The sequence below is a fragment of the Benincasa hispida genome, chromosome 1 (assembly GCF_009727055.1).
Source record: "Benincasa hispida cultivar B227 chromosome 1, ASM972705v1, whole genome shotgun sequence".
In the NCBI taxonomy this organism is placed as follows: domain Eukaryota; kingdom Viridiplantae; phylum Streptophyta; class Magnoliopsida; order Cucurbitales; family Cucurbitaceae; genus Benincasa; species Benincasa hispida.
In genome coordinates, this window is record NC_052349.1 from 67,622,405 (window position 1) to 67,643,404 (window position 21,000).

General features: G+C 32.5%; 1 protein-coding gene and 1 long non-coding RNA gene across 2 annotated transcripts in view; both read right to left on the reverse strand.

The window, feature by feature from the left end:
* The window catches only part of LOC120078705, a 53,183-nt gene extending 51,624 nt beyond the window's left edge, over positions 1-1,559 (reverse strand). Inside the window, exon 1 of the mRNA XM_039033003.1 lies at positions 1,098-1,559. Coding sequence (XP_038888931.1) covers positions 1,098-1,559 — 462 coding nt within the window. The remainder of the gene's footprint in view (positions 1-1,097) is intronic.
* A 6,526-nt stretch (positions 1,560-8,085) lies between these two features.
* On the reverse strand, positions 8,086-10,132 carry LOC120073541. The gene is made up of 2 exons (XR_005480764.1): positions 10,004-10,132; positions 8,086-8,546 (listed from the first exon to the last, which is right to left on the reverse strand). It is a non-coding gene; the product is annotated as an uncharacterized LOC120073541 (long non-coding RNA).
* Positions 10,133-21,000: the final 10,868 nt, after the last annotated feature.

Here is a 21,000-nt window from a genome sequence, read left to right on the forward strand (position 1 = left end):
TATAAGTTCAAGAGGTTCTTTAGCACGAAGACCTTTGTCAGAAAAAGATCTTTTCGTCATTTTTCCCTCAAGGCATGATTCACATGGAGGTAGGGAATTGTCTTTTAACTGATTTAGATGACCGTTTCTTACCAATCACTGACGAAGTACTGATATCCTGTTGAGATTAATGTGACCAAGCCTGAGGTGCCAAAGATAGGCGTTAGGAGAAATTTTCCGCTTTTTATTATGAGTTTAAAACGTTTTAAACATTTCTATATTTAAAATAGTTTTTTGCTTCCGTTGGTTGCAATATGTATAAGTTATTTGCAAGTCTAGCAGAACAAATATGAACACCTCTTGATTAAATAAACACTTCATTATATTCAAAAGATACATTGTACATATTCTCTAAAAGACAAGAAATGGAGATCAGATTTCTTTTCATCTTAGGTACAAAGAACACATTCTTGAGTAAGATGAAAGAATCTCCAAAAAACAACTTCACATCTCCCACTGCTTCAGCTAAGATGACTTCAACTTGCCCACCTTGAATGTCATCTCATATTCAGAAAGTCTTCTTCAAGAACTAGTTTCCTGTAGAAAAGTACAAACATGATTAGCGGCGCCTGAATATAATATCCAGGTAAGGTGAGAATTTTCCACTATATATGTTTCAACAACTAGTAAATCATGTTTACCTTGTTTATTTTTTTCTGCTTTCTTTTCAGCCAGATATTTTGGGTAATTATACTTTCTATGCCCAACTCTCTACAATGGAAACATTTTCCCTTGGGAGTTTTGTTTTTGTTTTTCTTCGCAGGGGTTTTCTTTTTTCCTTTTCCTTTCTTCTTCATTTGAACGATTTTATCTTTAGAAGAAGAAGGACCAACTTTCTTATCATCAACGGGTTTTATACCAGACGTGGACCACGTCCCTTTGTAAAACTTTTTTGGTTTAGAAATAACATTTATTTCTTTTTCCTTAAGTTTCATCATCGATTGATAAGTTTGCAATTCATTCAACAGCGTTGTTAAGTTGTAAGTGATTTTGTTCATGATAACATTTGTCCTGAAAAGCAGATAGCTCTCCGGAAGAGATTCCAGTATCATGCTCACGTGACTTGTTTCGTCTATCATAGCCCCGTGAGCCACCGCGATGTTAAAATGGACCATTATGTCAACAACGTGTTCTCTTACATTGGTTCCATCCTTCATACGTGTCACATACACATATTTGTTGGCTTCATGACTAACAGACGATGACGGTTGCCCGAACATCTCCTGTAATGATACCATGATCTTACGAGCTGTGGGTATGACCTCATGTTTCTTGTTGAGTACATCAGATATACTTGCCATGATATAGGCCCGTGCTTTTTCGTTCGCCCTCACCCACCTATCATAAACATCCCGAACATTTCCGGTCGCCGTTGAACTGGGAACTGGAGGATGCTCCTCCATTAACACAAACCTCAAATCGTCTACTACTAATATTGTGTTGATATTCGATTTCCAATTCGAGTAATTCTCTCCGTTAAATTTGTCAAAAGCAAGTAGTTGTATAATCAAGTTCGACATTGCTGAAACATTTTAAATACTCTATTAAATATGCATCTAAACCCATTTTAGCAAAACTAATAAAGTACCCAATAAATCCTTATTTATTTGCAACGACACTTTAGTGATTTAGAACAAGTACTACCATGGGGTAGTCAAGAATTCCTTCACAGAAGCAAGACATTTCTTGACTAAATACTATTATCTAGAATAACTCATATTCCAATAGTTCTTTTGGTTATCATTTTTTGTCAAGATCTTTACTAACACTTAGTAATTCTTATAAGTATGACCCGCTAACAACTTACAAAATTTAGACATGCTTAACATCCACAACATTCAACAAAGGTATCTAATATAACTATTGTATTAAACACAATCCTAACATGCATACTATACATTATAACAATTATAACATACTTTCAATGCATGTAACATGCTTCCTACAGTGGGGTTTTAAATCTACATGGCATATTGTATGCATATACATGAATTATTTAATTATCACATACATCTCATGCATAAACAATTAAATACTAACTGTTATGGTTTTCGTTTTGGCATAAACAAGCAAACAGATGGCTAATTATTACAAATAGCTTCATAACCATCTTTGAATCGCTCGAACCGCTCCAAACCGAACCCAAACAACTTGAACCGGGTTGGATGAGTCTGAACTGTACCAACAAAGCCTGAACCAGACCAACCAAAACCATCTGAGGCTGAACCGGATTGAACCTACCGACTGCTCTTGGTCCAACCTCAAAATGTTGTTAAGGCCGATCGTGTAGCACTGAAGGTAATTGTCTAGTGTCATCGCCTTAAGTTGAGAGGAATTACATGATCTCTTAGTGTTTGCTGAAAGCTAAACGATCATTTAGCTTTATCGCATAGGACTAGACGATCGCTTAGTTCCATCATCGTGCAATTGCTTAGCTCCATCGCATAGTATTAAGCGATCGCTTAACACCATCACCCAGCACATTCAAGTCATCATTTAGTATCCGTTGTAGCTAAACGATCGCTTAGCTTCATCGTATAGAACATCATCTCGTCACATAGCATTTATCTACACGATCGCTTAACTTCGCGACCAAACGATCACTCAGTGCTATCGTGTAGCACTTCATCGCATCGCTTAGCGCACATCGTAGATAAACAATCGTATAGTGTCATCGTTTAGCAAATTCAATATATCGTTTAGTTTCCACGACAAATCTAAACGATCGCGTAATGCTATCATATAGCAAATGAACGCATCGCTTAGCTCCTGTAGGTACACGATCGTTTAGCATTCAACATCACAATGACCAGCGCATATTATTAAACGATCATCTAGCTTTTCTTCTCATCGTGTAACGTCTGGAGCTAAACGATCGCTTAGCAACTGGACCTCAGCAACAAATTTGAGTAGAAGCAGAAAAATACTGGAATAGCAGCTCGGCCTCCTTCGCTTATTTCTTCAATTACATCTTAATTTCAACTCTAATGACTCCAAATAAATTACAGACTCTTGCTAACACATATATTCTCATCAAACAATAGCCAATTACAAATTTAATTAAGAAATTAAAGAGAATTAAGATGCCAAAACTTAGAAAATCATAGCAGTGCATCAGTTTCATATATATCATGAAAAACACCCACCACACCAATATTAGACCGAATTGAAAGCTTAAAAGATGCTCTGATACAAATTGAAAGAGTTAAATAACATGCAACGGAAGTATCAAGGATCCATAAGTATTCAAATTCATTAATTTTGGTAGAAACTAAAGCATGCTTTTCTAAAAACAGGGTTTTAAGATCATACCTTTGATGAACTCTCCAAGAAACCGTGTGTACAGCAGCAGTCTTCACTTGATATCACCATGAACCACCTCAAAGCCTTCCCTACTATGCTCTTGGAGCTTTAGGCAAAGTTTTGGGACTCAAGAACAACTTAAAAAGGTGAAGAACAAAGAAGAATTCACAGCAGCCGACAAGAAGAACCGTTTCTTCTAATAGCAGTTTTCCTTTAAAAAATTCTACATTCATTCTTCTCAAATGATTTCAATCTTCTTTATATATTTTAGATGAACATGCAAAGAAGTGAAGTGTATGGCTTACAGCTCATGCTTGGAGAATCAATGAAGAGAAGATGATGGCCTTTGTGTGAGCATGAAGATGAAGGTAATGGAAAAAGTTCATTTCCCATTTTGTGCAATATGCAAAACGATTTTCATTTTTTTTAAAAAAAAACATAAAATGAATTCTAAACCATTTTAATTGAAAATTGATTTTTTTAAATTAATGTCATAAATTAATTTAAAATATTAATTAATTTAATTTCAAATACTAAATTAATTTTTGTACAATAATCATCTTCATATATTTAAATCATATGTAAATATATATATTCTTTTGTTCCATTTAATTTGAACGTTTCAAATTAATTTCTCAAGCTACCATAAAGCTCATCCATTTATGAGCTAGTAGGAGGACCTCGTGGACCTACAGATCATGGGCTCCAACGATTCGAGATTAATCAGCTAAACTCATTAGTCCGATCTAAACCCTGTTCGTTAACTAATGGGACACCCCACTATAGCCCATAGTTTAACTCCCCTCACTATAGATATATTATGTCCACTTAATAATCATAATTAGTAAGTCAATCATTCACAGGTTGTTCGTAATCACAGCTACGTCAAAAATACCGTTTTACTCTTATGTTACATCTTGTTCCTTAAGTTCTTACTGTTCCTCTAATGAATAATTCTGATTCATAATCTTTATTAATCAAATCCTTTCTCTATCATAAGAAGGCGAGGCCCCGATTGTTCAAGACCTGGAGTCAGTACTTAAGAGAACATGTATCTACTAACCCTAAATAAGGTAGGAGTGAATTCCATCTTACAAGGCTATGTCCCCAGCTATTCATCCGGTCTTATTCCCAAAATGGTAAGCTTATTGAGCAGTGTTGTTGGACTACTCTCACCATTTGCAGATCAAAGGATAATCCCGAACAAACAGGAGTTCATAACTAGCTCAGGATTAAGATCGAGTTAACCTAGGTTATATAATAAATGAAATAGTCAGTTTTAACAGTAAACGGTCGTTATAAAGAAAAGTGACTATTTTCGTGGTCTAGTCTATATGCAAACTCATTGCATAGGATGCCCCCACTCTCATGTCTCAACATAAACGATTTGTGGATCATATCGTTTATAGCACCTTACAACTTCTTGTAACAACTACTGAGTGGACCGCATCCAATAGTGTTACCAGGATGAGATACCCAATTTCATCCATATACTTATAAGACCATTTAGGCTATATACTGTCAAATTGATCCTGTTTAAGTCATTACATAAAGTTACAACATTCAGACTATAGTCAATGATGCGTTTATTGGATTTTGATAATAAGATGCAAAATCAACAAGTCATTGTTATTGATAGAATAGAATGTTTAACACGAACTGCGAGTTCTAGAACGTTCCCAACATATAGTTGCCACATACTCATTACCACATGCATACCCACAATTTGGCCAAATAATTATCTTTCTTTGGGCCGATAATTATCTGTATAAATTCATAAATATTCACATCTTATATTTCATAACTAAACCGATCTAGATAATAGAGGCTACTTTGGTAACATATTATTTTTTACCATTTCAATCTAAAATATAAGATACAATAATATAATAATATTATTATACAAAAATAAAAGAGGAAGAACACCAAATAGTTTTTACCAATATTTACTTACTAATTGCATACATATAATACAACTAAAACAACATAAACATGTGAAAATCGCCAAACATTATCAATCAAATTTAAATTTAAATTCATTAAAATATCAACCAAATTTAAATTTAAATTTACCACAAAATCAATCAAATTTAAATTTAAAACCACAACAAATTTAAACATAAATTCACAAATTTAAACCAATTAAAAAGGTTCCCAACTAATTAATTGAGAATTATCGACAGGATTGATTAATTTTGATTGATTAATACTTAAAAGTACAAGATCTTCGATCAATTTTAGTCTTAAAACTACCAAATTCAATCAATATTATTAATTCATAAAAGAAAACCACATAATTCAAATATTTGATTTTTTTAATGGACAGAAACCCACTAAATGTAGCATTAGAATATAGACTAAATGTAAGAATTCATATTCGCCGCATATTCTACTTAACAGCCCTCATAATTCTAAATAAAAGACCTATAATGACGTGCATTTCTACCCGTCATCATGTAGCCGAGCTCAGCGATCATATAGCATTTGGTAGGCGATCGTATAGCATTTTGTTACTCAGCAATCGTGTAGCAGAGCTAAGCGATCGTGTAGCCAAGCTCAGCGATCGTGTAGCATTTAGTAGGCAATCATATAGCATTGGATAGACGATCGTATAGCATTAGGTAGGTAATCGTATAGCATTTTGTTACTCAACGTCCATGTAGCAGAGCTAAGTGATCGTTTAGCCGAGCTCAGCGATCGTGTAGCATTGGGTAGGAAATCGAATAGCATTTTGTTACTCAGCAATCATGTAACGAAGCTCAGCGATCATGTAGATAATTTAAGTGATCGTATAGTATTTTGTAAACGATCGTTTGGACTTGTTAAGCGATCATCTAGTCTCTCGGTCGGTTCGATTCAAACCGAACGGTTTTCCTACGAACTCAAGAATCGAAACGACCTATTCGGGTTCATTAAAAAAAAAACCCCAAACCAAACCATTTTTTTTAACCAACTCAAACTAGCTGGGTTGGGTTGAGTTTCTCGGTTTTTTCGGGTCTTCGGTTTTTTTGAACACCTTTAGTGGAATCTCTCTCTAGATGGGATTCAAGAAAGACTAAGTGCTTATTGTTTTTGTATATTAGGGACCATAGCTCTAAGGTCTTTATATAATAGTTCAATTAGGGTTCCCATTAAACCCTAATTAACTAGGAATGAGCTTCTACCCATTAAGTCCATACTCAATTAGGAATCTAGGGCTTAATTAATTAGATCACATAATAGGGCTCAATCTAATAAAATAAATTATTAATCTACATACATAGCCCATACTTTAATTAAACATATTATTATTTAAATATGTCTAACATCTTTAATTGGCATGAGAAAATATTATTTGCAAAAGATTCAATTCGGATGAAGGACTTTTAGATCTAGATGTTGTGTTAATTACTTCGGGAGTCAAAGCATGTGGATTCAATAATACATTTTATGAACTTTATTCCCTAGAACATCTCTTAGTTGATAATTCTTCATATTTGATCACTTTTATTGTTTCTTAGTTAGTTTTAATTATCTTACATCACGAGTCGGTCTCTAAATAAAATTGGGACGATCTCAGAATAGCTAAAAGAATATCAATTTGATTCCTAAAGGACGATACTCGTCCTTTTATGTCGTTTTAATTACTACAACTTGATCGCGTTCACTTGCACGCCGCACCAAGTTTTTTGTGCCGTTGTTGGGGAATTTGTTTTGATTTTCTTTTAATATTTAAAATATTTAACTAATCTTAATTTAGGGTGTACATTAGTTTATTTTTGTTCTTATTTTTATTTTTATTTTTATTTTTTGTTTGTTTTTTGTTTTATTTATTTTTTTGAGTCATTTCTTGGTTGTTTCCATTTTGGTGTTTTGCATGTTACAGATTTCAATAATTATATGTTGCATCATGGACATTCACATACCTCCACATGAACGATTAGGATCACATCGTTTGTAACACTTTACAATTCTTGTAACAATCGGTGGGTCATATCCTAGTGACGCAATGATAAGGCCCCAACCTTATCCAGACCTTTTTGGTTATTATTTAAAATATGATCCAACCTTGTATGTCAATCACATACATGTTTAAGTTTGTATAAAATAACTACGAATTTTAGTTTATTGAATCAAGTTAATACGAATAAAAGGTCGAAAAATAACATTATTTTGTTGAATAAACAAATTTTATTTACAACATTACAAACCATGAGAATCTAAGAGATTTAGGATACCAGTCCCAATATAATGCTCCAACATGAGGATAAATATGAGGAGCTTCACCTGCTTCTACGGGTATGGCGCTAGCTAAACTTGTAATTACAGTTGCTCCCTAAAAACTCATTTGACACCAATGTAGTACGTATCCTGTAAAAGTTATCGTAGTCATTAATAGGAAGATTACAACTCATTCCTGTTGAGAATGAAGAAGAAGAAAGATCCTCTTTTGAATAGGAAAATTTAGTCACACTTAAAACTCATCAATATCATCCGAAAGCAAAATACCTATACCTACAAGCGGTAGAATATTGTGGACAATGTTAAACAAATGAAATTGTTGAAACAATTTGACATTGACATATTCTTGAGCCAAAGTTTATGAACCCCACCGGTGAAACCAATAACAAGCTCTTTTGTAACAGGATGATGGTCCAACTCAAACATGGATCCTTCACTCTCCAAGAATTGATTTATAACAACTAGAAGGAAGACAAAACAGTGATTTCTTATATGAACCCTTTTAAATCAGGATTGGTAGTGTTATCAAAATTCCTTGGGAGATTTACAATGAACTCATGAACCAGCTGAGGGTAGTAGGGGTCAACATTTAAGACAGTTTTAATCATGCCAACTTTAACAATTAATTCAACGAGACAATCTTGAGCTTGTTCAGAAAGCCCATTTTCACCAAAAATTTGCCTCTTGACCACATATTGCCACAAACTAAAACTCTTCTCAGAGAGAACAGAGATATCAATCAGAGCACAACAAGAACAATAGGAGGATATTTATTCACTATAATTCTAGAAGACTGATTATTTCCAACCTGATGAGGACTATCTTTCTCTGACGAACGGGAGCAATCCCAACAAGATCTTGACAAATCACATAACTCTTCATACAAACAACAAACTTTACAATCAAAACACTATCTCCAATATTCTTTTTAATAACATCATACTTAGGAGAAATAAATTCAGGAACATCACAAGCAGAGCCCCCTGCAATAACATTCTCAAGAACCACAATAGACAAATTAGGCAAACCTCTAACCAGGTCATAGTCAACAAGATCTTTTTCATATGGTATTAACTTAGCAGGACTATTTGCATTATTAATACCAGAAGAAACTAAAACTGGGGCAACTTTTTCAAAAATATCTTCTGAAACATCAGCAATCTTTTAGAAAGTAACAACAGAAACATGCTCAATCTCAACATAGTAACATGCAACATTCACAAAACAACAGGAATGATATTTTCAGAAGCTTTAGTTTCTTCTTTGTTAACAGTAGCCTTATCTACAACATCATGCAATCAAATATTTGATTAAATTATGTCAACATTTTCAACAACGATATTTTTCTTTGCATCCAAACAATTAATACTCACAACTTGATCAACAGACTACTATCAATAATCATTTTCTCATGCATATCTAAATCAAAAGAACGATTCATAGTAGCAACAATAGTAGACTCCACAATAGAAGCACTGAAATCCTCTAACACATTATTAGAAACATCATCAATATCCTCAGTGACAACAAGATCAACGGCTTCTTTGGAATTAATGCCAAAAGCAACAGAAGCAGTGATTTCAATTTCCTCAACATTCTCTACATTTTCAGACGTGATAATAAGCATAGGTTTGACATTACCAGCACTTTTAGTTGCAACAATTGGTTCAACAATAGTATCAGGAGACACAATGGCTTTACCCACAGATTCAACAAAGGCAGTTATATCAATAACGACTTCACACAATACATGAAGCTCAACAAGTATCTCAACATCCACAATATGTTCAATCACACTTTCAGTACAAGAAATTATGAACTTTGTGGGCACCAACGATTCAATATAATTCACAAAATAAATCTCAATACTACCAAAGATAAGTTGTGTGAAAACATCAAAATGAAAAGTAACAGCAGACACAACAATTGCAGCAGGTGTGATATGTCTAATAACAGAAGACACAATCAGTTCAACATTATCCATAGTGGTTTTAGTATTGCACAATATCCAAAATACCATACAACTCAACATGATCAACAACATTGTTAACAGGGTTCACATACTCCATAGGAACTATCAATATTATAGGTAATTTGGTCAGCATTCACAACCCTAGATTCTTCAAAACTCACATGCAAGTCAAGAGGAGTCACATTTCTGGACTTCTCTACAAAAGTACTAGATATAGTAGTAGATCTATTATCTTTAGGTTCCTTAGGAGAGGAAATGAGCTTAATTGAAGTATCTATAGAAACATACCTGGTGGACTGAGTGCATGTCCAGTGAGGTTTTTTATTGTTAAAATACCTGTTTAACATCATGCCTTTTCTTCCAATTTTTCTCTCACTGCTATAAGTCAATTATGCAAAGATCTAAAGTTGCCCTAAGGAATATAAATTGAACTACTTCCACAACATCCATATGGTTATTCTTACCAACCTCATTTCAAACGCAGTCTACATGTGTAGGACAAAAAGTTTCACCATCTTCTGAGACATCTCTTTGAAAACGGGGTCATCAACATAAATTTGAAAAATGCTTAGCTTTCTTTCTGACTTCTTGATAAACAGGGCATGCTTCAGTGTGAATATATGATGAGCTCGACCGTTGATAAAATATCACAAACAAATACTATAATCACTTCTTTGAAACCATTTTTGTCTCAATACACAACCAGTTAGGATATAACACGTGTTGCAAAAAATATGGAAATATTTGACATTATTAGAATTCCTCCCCCTCCATGTTCCATAATTTAGGGATACATACTACAGTCCAAGAGCAAGACAATTGAAAAAATGACAATCAACAATAATAACTTTAACCCAAGAGTGATAAGATAAAAGATTAGTATGTTGCATCAAATCAAGAGATCTCCTAAAGAAAACTGTATTTGCTCTCAATTATTTCATTTTGCTAAGAAGACAATTCGTGTTAGATTCCTTTAGTTGCATAGAATTCTAAAATAATTTAAAATAAGATAGGACCCATTAAGTTCATATGAAGACTTTTGAGAGCATAATCAGTGAGAAGCTGAGAAAGTTTTGTAGGAGTTTGTTTTCTAGCTTGACCAAGTCTTTTAAGCAAGAGCATAGCTTCATTGTGATTAGAGATGCTACAAACATGACCAACAACGTTAGGAATCCACAAGTAGCAATTATCAAAAGAACACATACTTGACATTATGAGAGATTTTTCATTGTCCATCACCAAACGTTTGTCTTTCGAGAAACTAACATTTAGGCCTTGCTCACATAACTGATTGATACTGATAAGATTTTTTGTTAGAATTTCCACAAGCATGACATCTTGAAGAGAGGAAAGACCAGGATATTGGATTTGCCCGCTACTAAGAATCTTTCTTTTTGTCCCATTACCAAACACGATATGACCAGATTCACAAGACTAAATATTTGTTATTAATTATTTCTCACCTGTCATATGTCTTGAGCATCCACTGTCAAAATACTAATCATCTTTTGAACAAGATTGACAAAATGTAAGTACCACATTGCATCAAACCCCTATTTTTTTCGCCACTCTTGTTTCAACAGAGAAGATACAAGCTTTTGAACATAATCTTTTCTGATTTGTGCAAATGATGACCATGATAAATTGTTAAGAAACCCATGAAGTTTAAAACAATAAGGTCTGATGTGACCCTTTTTACCATAATGATGACAAATTCACACTCTCTTGGTTTTAGTTTACAAACTTCCGAGAGGATGTCTGTGTAGATGTTGAAGATACATGTGGTGACACATGCTTTTAATTAATAGAGGGTTTAGATGATTCTGGTATATTTTCATGAGCATATTTTTTTTCTTGGCAAACTTAATTTTTTGTTTCCCTTTCGATGAATAATAACTTGCACCTTTGCATTTAGATCCAACGGAACCAAAACTAGATAGATCACCAAAAGCATTTCTATTTTTCAGTTCTCCAGAACATCAATTCCCGAATTTAACATTCTCATAGATTTTATACATATGTCTTTTTCAGCCCTGATATGATTTAAATCACGCGTAAGTTTTGAGATAGTAGTCATCAACCTGCGATTATCTGCAAGAAGAGATTCTATCCTCTCCTTTTGTACCTTTATAACCTTCACATCCTCTACCGATTGTTGGTGTAAAGTACGATAAGAAGTTTCAATTGATTCAGGGGAATCTTCTTATTGTTCATTACTTTTATCCATACACAAATTTTCTTGACTTCTGCCCCTATGAATGTCCTCAGAAATGTTACTAACAAGAACTCTGACATATTTTTTAGATTCACCGGTATCTTTAGTGTCTTCATTAGACAAAGTTAGCACATAACTCTTATTTTGCCATTTGGGGTAATTTTGACATTCAGGTTGATAATGACCGCATCCTTCACATTCCCTACACCGGAAGAATTCTCTTTTATTCTTATCAATACTACTTGAAGTATCAACATCTTTCTTCTAATTTTTGGATTTTTAAGGATTTGAATATGTGCTTCCACATTCTTTAACATGTCGAGGCACATAATTCCCAGATTCGTTTTCAAAGCACTTTAGAATCTTGTTTATCTGTTCATATAGCAAGAATATCGAGTGTTCAAGAGATTCTTTTTAATTCTACAATTTTACCTTTAAACTGATCATTTACAGAAGATTGTAGGGCAATGCCTTGATTTCTCTTGACAATCTTCCTATCAAAAGTTATCTCAAAAGTTAATAGAGATCCTATGAGTTCATCAAGCTCTATATTGGCAATATCTTGAGCTTCTTCTATAGCAGTTACTTTCATATCGAATCTCTTAGTCAGAGATCTAAGAACTTTTCTAACCAGTTTCTCTTCTGAGATATTCTCACCAAACTAAAAGATTCTTTAGCAATGTTAAGTAAACGAACATTAAATTCAACAATTGTTTCATCTTCAAACATTTTTAATCTTTCAAACTTAGTGGTCCAAAACTGAAGTCTTGATATCTCGACTCTTTATGTTTCCTCATGAGCAACAGTCAAGATGTCCCAAGCTTCATTGTAGAAACATATATATTAATCAAACAAAAGATATTTTTGTCTACATCATTAAAGATAGCATTAAGGGCACGAGAATTCCCTGAGGATGCTATGCCCTCGGCATTAGTCTATTCGGCTTCCGGCATAGGATTGTTCCGAACATTAGGAACAATAATTTGAGGAGGACTCCATCCAGTTACCATTCCATGCCGTATGATCAATAGACTTTAAGAAAGTTGTCATTCTAGCCTTCCAATATGATCAGTTTGTTCCATCCAGCATCAAGAGACGTGTGGTAGAACCACATTCTTTGATTCCTTCCATTTGAAGAAATTCAAATTGAAACACAATAAGTATGAAGGATCTCTTAATGAAGAGCATCCATGAGCGCGTTCGGATCTTTCCGATTTCATTGTGACCGAAATTACCATACACACATTCTATCAAATTGTTATGTAATTTACACTAATTAACGACATGCTTTGATAAATAAAATAAAAGGGATTAAGTTCGCATACTAGTTGAAGACTCTCTTCACTTCAAACTCAACGCAATGGAAACAACCTCTACATTATCTATCGCCCAGCAAAACAGTCAGCTACAGTAGCACGATCGTCTACACGAACAAGCACCATTAGAGCCTTTGGTATTCTCGGAGTGAGAATCTAAAGCATGGTCTTTGGTGAATTTGGTAGAGGAATGAGGAAAGAGTTGATCATGTAGAACGATAAGCAAGTAGAAGAAGGCTATCATATAGCGGGGATGCTTATTGTTTAGTAAAGCTACACGATCGTGTAAGTTTTACTGAACGATCGTCTAGTAATAGGTAAACGATCATTTAGAAAACACGGCACACTAGGTGATCGTTTAGTGAAGCTAAGCGATCATTTAGAGAAAAGCATGTGATCGTTTAGAGAAAAGTATGCGATCGTTTAGAAACGGGTGTGCGATCGTTTAAGCGATGAAGCTCTATCGTATAGGCTCTCGGCTAAGCGATCAAAACGTTTTTCACACCGATTGCGATTTTTTTCGAACTCTTTGCAAAATGAAACAAATTTTCATTTTATTCTTCAGTTACAATAACCGAATACGGATTCTCCCACTAACGCACGACCGAGGAGAGGTTTTCGGCCAATTATCATATAATTAACCAATTTAATTAATAAATGAATATAATCATATTATATTCTTACCCTATAGTTTGATATCATATATCTACTAGTAATTTCTCCTCCACTTGATATAAACCATATTTATATCTAATTTCCTAAAAAAAATGTATCTCATACATTTAGTCAATTATATCATATATAATTAATCAGTTCAATTATATCATGTCAATTTGAATATTTCCAACTGATCCAAAAACTGATTCTCGACTTTATCCAAGCTACCTAGGGGACCTTATGGACCTGTGGCTCGAAGCTCCAATGGTACATGAATAGCTGACTAAACTCTTTAGCCACGAGATCCACCATCCATTAACTGTCAGGCATTCCACTAAAGACCAACAGTTGAACTCTTTTAGCCATAGATATATTTTTGTGTCCATTGGATATAATTAATCATGAGTACGATGACCCTTCACATATGCTTGTAAGTACAGCTGCGCCAATTTACCGTTTTGCCTCTGTAGTTACATCTCACTCCTTAAGTACCATTGATTCCTCTAATGAACAATACAACATAGTCCACCTATGTATGAACACCTCTTGGGCCAAGAGAAGGTGTGTGGTGCCATATTGTTCAAGTCTTGGAATCAACCCTTAAGGGAGCTATCTATCTACTTGCCCCTGCTTCGGGGAAGAAGTGAATTCCATCTTGTGTAGCTGAGTTCCTAGCTCCCAAATCAGACGAATCCCAAAATGGTAGGTTTGAATCAGCGACCTGGCCACTCACACCCATACAAATCAAAGGACCGCCCTCAATGGCAGTAGTTCCTAACTCACTCAGGATTGAGGTCATTTTACCTATGGTCATCCTAGTGAAGTGAAGTCTCTGTCATGAACGGTGTATATTAACGAGACATTAACACTTTGTGGTCAGGTCTTATACAAACTCTTTGTATAGGACGCCCCGCTCGCATGTCCTCTACATGAATGATCAGGATCAAACCATCTATGACAAGTCACAACACTTGTGACCATTCCACAAATCGGGCCGCATCCGTAGCGTTACCAGGATAAGGTTTCCCTCCTATATCCATATACTACATACCATTTTAGTTATCACTTAAGACATGATCCACTTGTATGTCACCACATACATGCTTAAATTACATACAGATAACCAGGAATTTTATGTTTATTAGTTTGTGATAAAGCAATTAAAACATACAACTAAGCAAAATCAAGATGTGAAGTAAAATATCATATATTATACAATATAAGCATTCGTACAAACTGTTTACAAACTACAGGACATGAGATTTTAGGGCATCAACCCCAACAAAGTAATGGTGACCCGTTCTGACACCAATTGAAAATTTAGGTTATCTAACATACAATCAAACTTGTCACAGAGAATGTTACGAAATTTCCAAAGACATCATAAATAAATGCAAAAAACTAAAAGCAGAACAGAATACAAAGTTTAATAACCCAGTTCGGTGCATTATCACCTACGTCTGGGCGGCAGTATGCCCTTGGAAAGATATATTCACTAATATAAAGTCAAGAAATTATAGCGATGTACTTATCATAGCCCAAAGTCAAGAGCAAAAGGTTTGCAAGCTAAATCGGTCCATTTATGGACTGAAACAAGCATCTCAATCTTGGAACATAAGGTTTGATACTGCGATCAAATCTTATAGTTTTGACCAAAACGTTAATGAGCCTTGTGTCTACAAGAAAATCATCAACAGTTCAGTAGTTTTCCTAATGTTATATGTAGACGATATCCTACTCATTGGGAATGATGTAGGCTTACTAACTTCAATTAAGAATTGGCTAGCGACCCAATTCCAAATGAAATATTTGGGAGAGGCTCAGTTTGTTCTATATTAAACATGATTTGTTCTATCTTAAGAACGGTTCAAATCAATTGCATATTAATTAGACTAATATAATATGATTAATTATAGATGTGATCTATAATTAAGAGAGAAAATTATTTGAATAAGATTCAAATATTAAAGAGATATATACATATAAATATGTGATAATTATAGGTTAATTAATTCTATATTAAACATGATTTAATAAGTCGTTTAATTGATAAATTAATGGTTAATTAATTAATTTTTTAGAAGTAGAGATAAATAAACATGTGATGTTTATTTATTTATTTATTATATTAAAGGTAAATTATTTCAAGTGGTAAAACTGTTAAAAATATTTACAAAATATAGCAAAATTTTAGAACTATCAATGATATATGCTGATAGACACTGATAGATTCTATCAATGTCTATCAGCATATATCATTGATAGTTCTAAAATTTTGCTATATTTTGTAAATATTTTAGTTCATTTTTCTATATTAAAAACAACCATATATTAAATTGGACTTAATATATATGGTTGTTTAATTATTAGACTAATTAATTATAAAAGCTATTTAATTAAATTAGAACTAGAGTAGGAATAGAAAAGACTAGAAGAAGAGGTCACCCCCTCCTCTCTATAAATACGTCTTCATGACCCATGTTTGTGACACAGTTGAATTAAAAATTCTGAATCCTAGTCTCTTACTACTTCTCTTAAAATCTCTCTTCTTTTCTCTACTACTTCTTCTTCCTCTTCCAAGTTTTGGAGACCACACATCCAATTCTTGGGATCCTAGAAAATAACAAGGTTTCACTTACGGTGGTGTCCCTTGATCATTGAAGAGACGTTTTGGAGAAGACGTGGAGGGAATCGTGAAGATTTTGGGAATCTACAAAGGTAAGGTTTAGCTCTTCCCTCTGTTCTTCTCTTAAATGTGTGCTAATCTTGATTGTTTATCCATTATGTTATTATTTTTATACCGTATTATGTTTATGTAAAATCGAAAACAAAATGTAAGGCGATCACACGTTTCCACTTGGGATTCGATCCCTTCAAGTTGTAATTGTAGGATAGGCTACAACATGTTTGAATCCCTCATTTTTAGCCAAAACAACATCCCTTTGGCCGGGACGAATTTGTTGCCGAATTCTGGACCAAATAATTTAACCATTCATACCTAATTTTGCAGTAGTGGTAGCACGGATCGAACTCAAGTAATCGAAGAGTTTTCAAATTAAATAGTTTACAATTCTAGGTATTCGAAAAGTGGGGTTATGAGATTGATTGATTGCAATAAAATTTAAATAACATAAAAGTAGATAGAATAAAGTGAAAATTGAGATAAATATGTGAAGAGAGCCTAGCTTGGGTTATTACGAAAATTTCTCTATTCTATATACTCGATCATCGAATTCTCATCATTGGAATTAAATATTTGTTTATGCCTAACCGAACTAAATGGAAAAGCCAATTAATCGTCCTAATCAACTAATTAGTCCAAATTAAATTGATGAAAGACATGCAAATTCAAGTTTGTCCCAATTGCATTAAGGTCTACGACAAAGTTAAGTTGAATATTTAATTTTCAAGCGCCTAATTAAGTATTCATTCAATTCAATCCTAGGTTGGTTAGAACAAGACTTATCGCATTCGATTTGTAAGCTACCCTAACCTATCGTTTCTTAGCAATCAACATAAGTTTAAATGTCATGCATCAAATATTAATCTAAAGAAATAATCATAAAATTCAGAAGCATCCAATAATATGATCATAATATAATATAAATCAAAATTGAATCCAACAAACACAATCAAACTCGATTCGAAAACACACAAGCACATGAAAATAGAGATAAATCCTAAAACCTAAGCTAGAATGAGATACCTTAGCACATAATTGACATGATGGGCATCATTTGACTTGATTCCAAAAAGAAGATGGAAAGCCTCCTAAAATTTAGTGTCGTAGATGGATAAATGACAAAAAATGAAGAAGATGAGTGGTCATCCACCCACAACGGCCACCCAGATAAAAAGATATAACCTAAAAACTGAAGTGTAGTTTTTATAACCGTGTGACAACATCATGCGGCTACACTATTTTTAGTGTTATGTGAAGAGCACCGTGTTGTAACACTGTAGGGCACCGCGATACTCTTGCTTGGGGCACTTTTGTCATTTTCTCTCCCCTTTGAAGTCTCAGATGTCCTTTTAGCTCCTAATTGCTCCAAATTTACCCTGAACGACCGTGATGCTTCAGAATGCTTATATTATTTGAGATCCTACAAATATAAATATTTAACCACATTAAATATCATAAATGGGTAAGATTATAGGCACTAAAATAGCACATTTTTGGTGTTATTATCCTTCAAAATATTTTCAAATTTGGTTTCCTTCAATTACTATCTTGACAAATTTCTTTTTGTTTTAATCGAGGACTTTGTTACATATGTTCCCTTGGGACATGATACTTAAAATATTTCCTATTTACTACAGTTAGTTGATAGTGTGTACTTGCACTAGATAGGAAACTATTTTTTAAAAGGTTTTCATGTATAGCCAACATGTTTTTAGAAAATCAAAGTGCATCATATCGAGCTTCGAGAGACACATTGAATTTGAAAGTCTAGATTCATTCCCATTTTTAATACATGGTGTGCCTATTTGTTTCAAGTATTTACATTTATATAAAGAGGTTCATGTATGAAGTTGAAGGGTTGTTGGCCAAATCTAGACTACATAAATGAAAGGTTGTGTCCTTTCATCATGTCTTTTCATTTAATATATCTATAACTATATTCTTTTCTTATTGAGCACAAATTGAATGGATATTTCTCATAGAGCTTAAATCTCTCTAATCTTTATACTTTCTTTGTATTCTTTTTAGAATGCATGTTTATAACTTTCAATCTAGTTCTATTAATTAGATTGTGAAGAGTTATTTTGAAGATAGGAAGAAGTTCTTCTTTCTTCTTGATCATCAATCTTATTTTGAAGCAAATCTGTTTAGCTTTAATGAGGTTGTTCATCATTTCGTTAATGGAGTTATTCTTAGTATTGTTGTGGGGCTCATTTAAACTAAAGGGATTTCTCAAACATAACATTGAGATAGTGTCTTTTATTATCCCTCGGTTGACTTTCATGTTTTGTTGTATACATTATTTTAAGATTTTTTTTTAAAAAAAAAATCCAAACCAAAATTTTAATACTAGAAAATAGAGTCTTTAAGAACTTGTTTTTATTTTTGAAATTCGGTTAAGAATTCAAATGTTTACATAGTAAAAATGAAAACAAAAAAAATTGTGAGAAAACAAGAACAATTTTCAAAAGTTGAAAGTAAAAAAATTAAATGATTACCAAACGGGACCTAAATAATTATCAAACGGGACCTAATTTTTCAAATAATTATGCCTAGATTCTTATGTGGATATAGTTGTAAGGACAAGACACAAATAATTATGCATACATTCTTATGTGGATATAATTGTAAGGACAAGACAATGTAACATAAAAATAAAAAATTCACGAGAACACATAAAACCAAAAAAAACATTTTGTCGTGAGCCCATAGATACAAAGCATTGGATGAGATAACTTGCCTACCATCTAACAAGCTCAACAAACTTAAGCAAATGGGCCACTTTATTGCCCATTAAAGCTGAAAAAATGTGGGATTCAATTGGAACATGAGAGATGAAAAAAAGAACCTTTGGACAAAAATGTTCAACCCTATAAACTTTTAAGATTCTATAATGATCTTAAAAAATAATTATCTTGGTCAATAAAATTTTAGGGACAGTTGCAAATATAAATATTAGACCAAAAATATTAGCTGATATAACATAATGTAAAAAAAAAAAATTACAAATATGAACAAATTTAAATAGTCTATCGGTGATAGACCATATTATTGGTAGGAGTCTATTAGTGATAGACTATATCACTGGTAAGAGTCTATCAACGATAGAAGTTTATCGCTAATTGACTTGTCTGTATTTGCAATTTTTTAAAAATGATATTATACATTTGGTTATTATTTCTAAAAATGTTACTAATTGTAATTATCCAAAATTTTAAAACAACTATAAATTAACAAAAAAAAAAACATTTTTTTTCTTTTATCAATTGGGATTATTTTGCTAACTAATTATTATAACCACAATCATCGGTTATGACCCCGTTGGTGGCCATTTTTTTTTAAAATTAAGCTATCGACATTACTTCCACTGCTAAATTTCTTTATTTATGATTTACTTTTCACTAATGGTTTAAAAAATCAAGTCAAATTTTGAGAACTAAAAAAAATACCTTTAAAAAAGTTGTTTATGTTTTTTCAATTTGGTAAGAATTTAATCATTATACTTTAAAAAAAATGCAAATCAGTATAAGAAATATAGATGATATAAGTTTAATTTTCGAAAACAAAAATCAAATTCAAAATAATTACCGAACAAAATAACGAAATAACGGTAAGGACTAAGATATTGGATGGTACAAAAATAAATTTTGTTTCAATATTTTTGCAACATTTTCTTCAACTTTAAATTCACGCTTGATCTTATATCGTTTAAATTAATTCACAAGAGAGTGTTATTGTTTCGTCAAAATTTTTATATTATCTTACAAAGTTTATTAATTTTAATATTCAACACTATTTTGAATAAAGGTATACAGAAAAACATCTAATAATGAACCATCTTAGAAAGAAAACAAGAATAAAATAATTTCTAAATGTGCATTAAATAATTCATGTATGAGGAAAGCCTACAAATCAATAATACTTGGGCAGAAAAAAATGAGAATCACATCCTCAAATCTGTCAAATCAAGATGGGTTTATATAACAATTACATTAAAAAAATAAATAGAAATGCTCAATATTAATTATTAAATTCATTTTTATATTTTCTTTGTCTTTTTATTGAACTTTTCTAAAATAATTAGAAGAAAAAGTTGAGGATGAAATTATTGACAAAAGTTTAGTTTTCTTGTCGATAAGACTTTTGAAGTGATGGGTCTCATGTGATATAAAAAAAAACAATAATGTCTAAATAATACTCCATCACAATTTTCAATTGATTTAATGGTTAAATTTAATTAACTGTTTTTTTATTCAATTGACATGACCTTTTCGTCGTGCTCAATTTTTTTCTTCTAAAGAAAATTTCTTTTAAATTATATTAATAAAAACTTAATAACTTTCAAAATATATATGCTTCAAAAAAAAAAAAAAAAACTTTATTACTCGAAATTTGAATTTTTTAAAAAATATTATAGTTACATTACAAATTTAGTATTTCTAGTTCCAATTTAATATTTTGCTTCAGTGAAAATTAGAAAATTGCCCTTCTCATTACGATATTAAATGAGTAACACTTTTTCTATTTAATTTGGTAATATGTGAATTGTTTTCTATTTGAAATATGTTAAAAATGGAAACAATAAATAAATTTC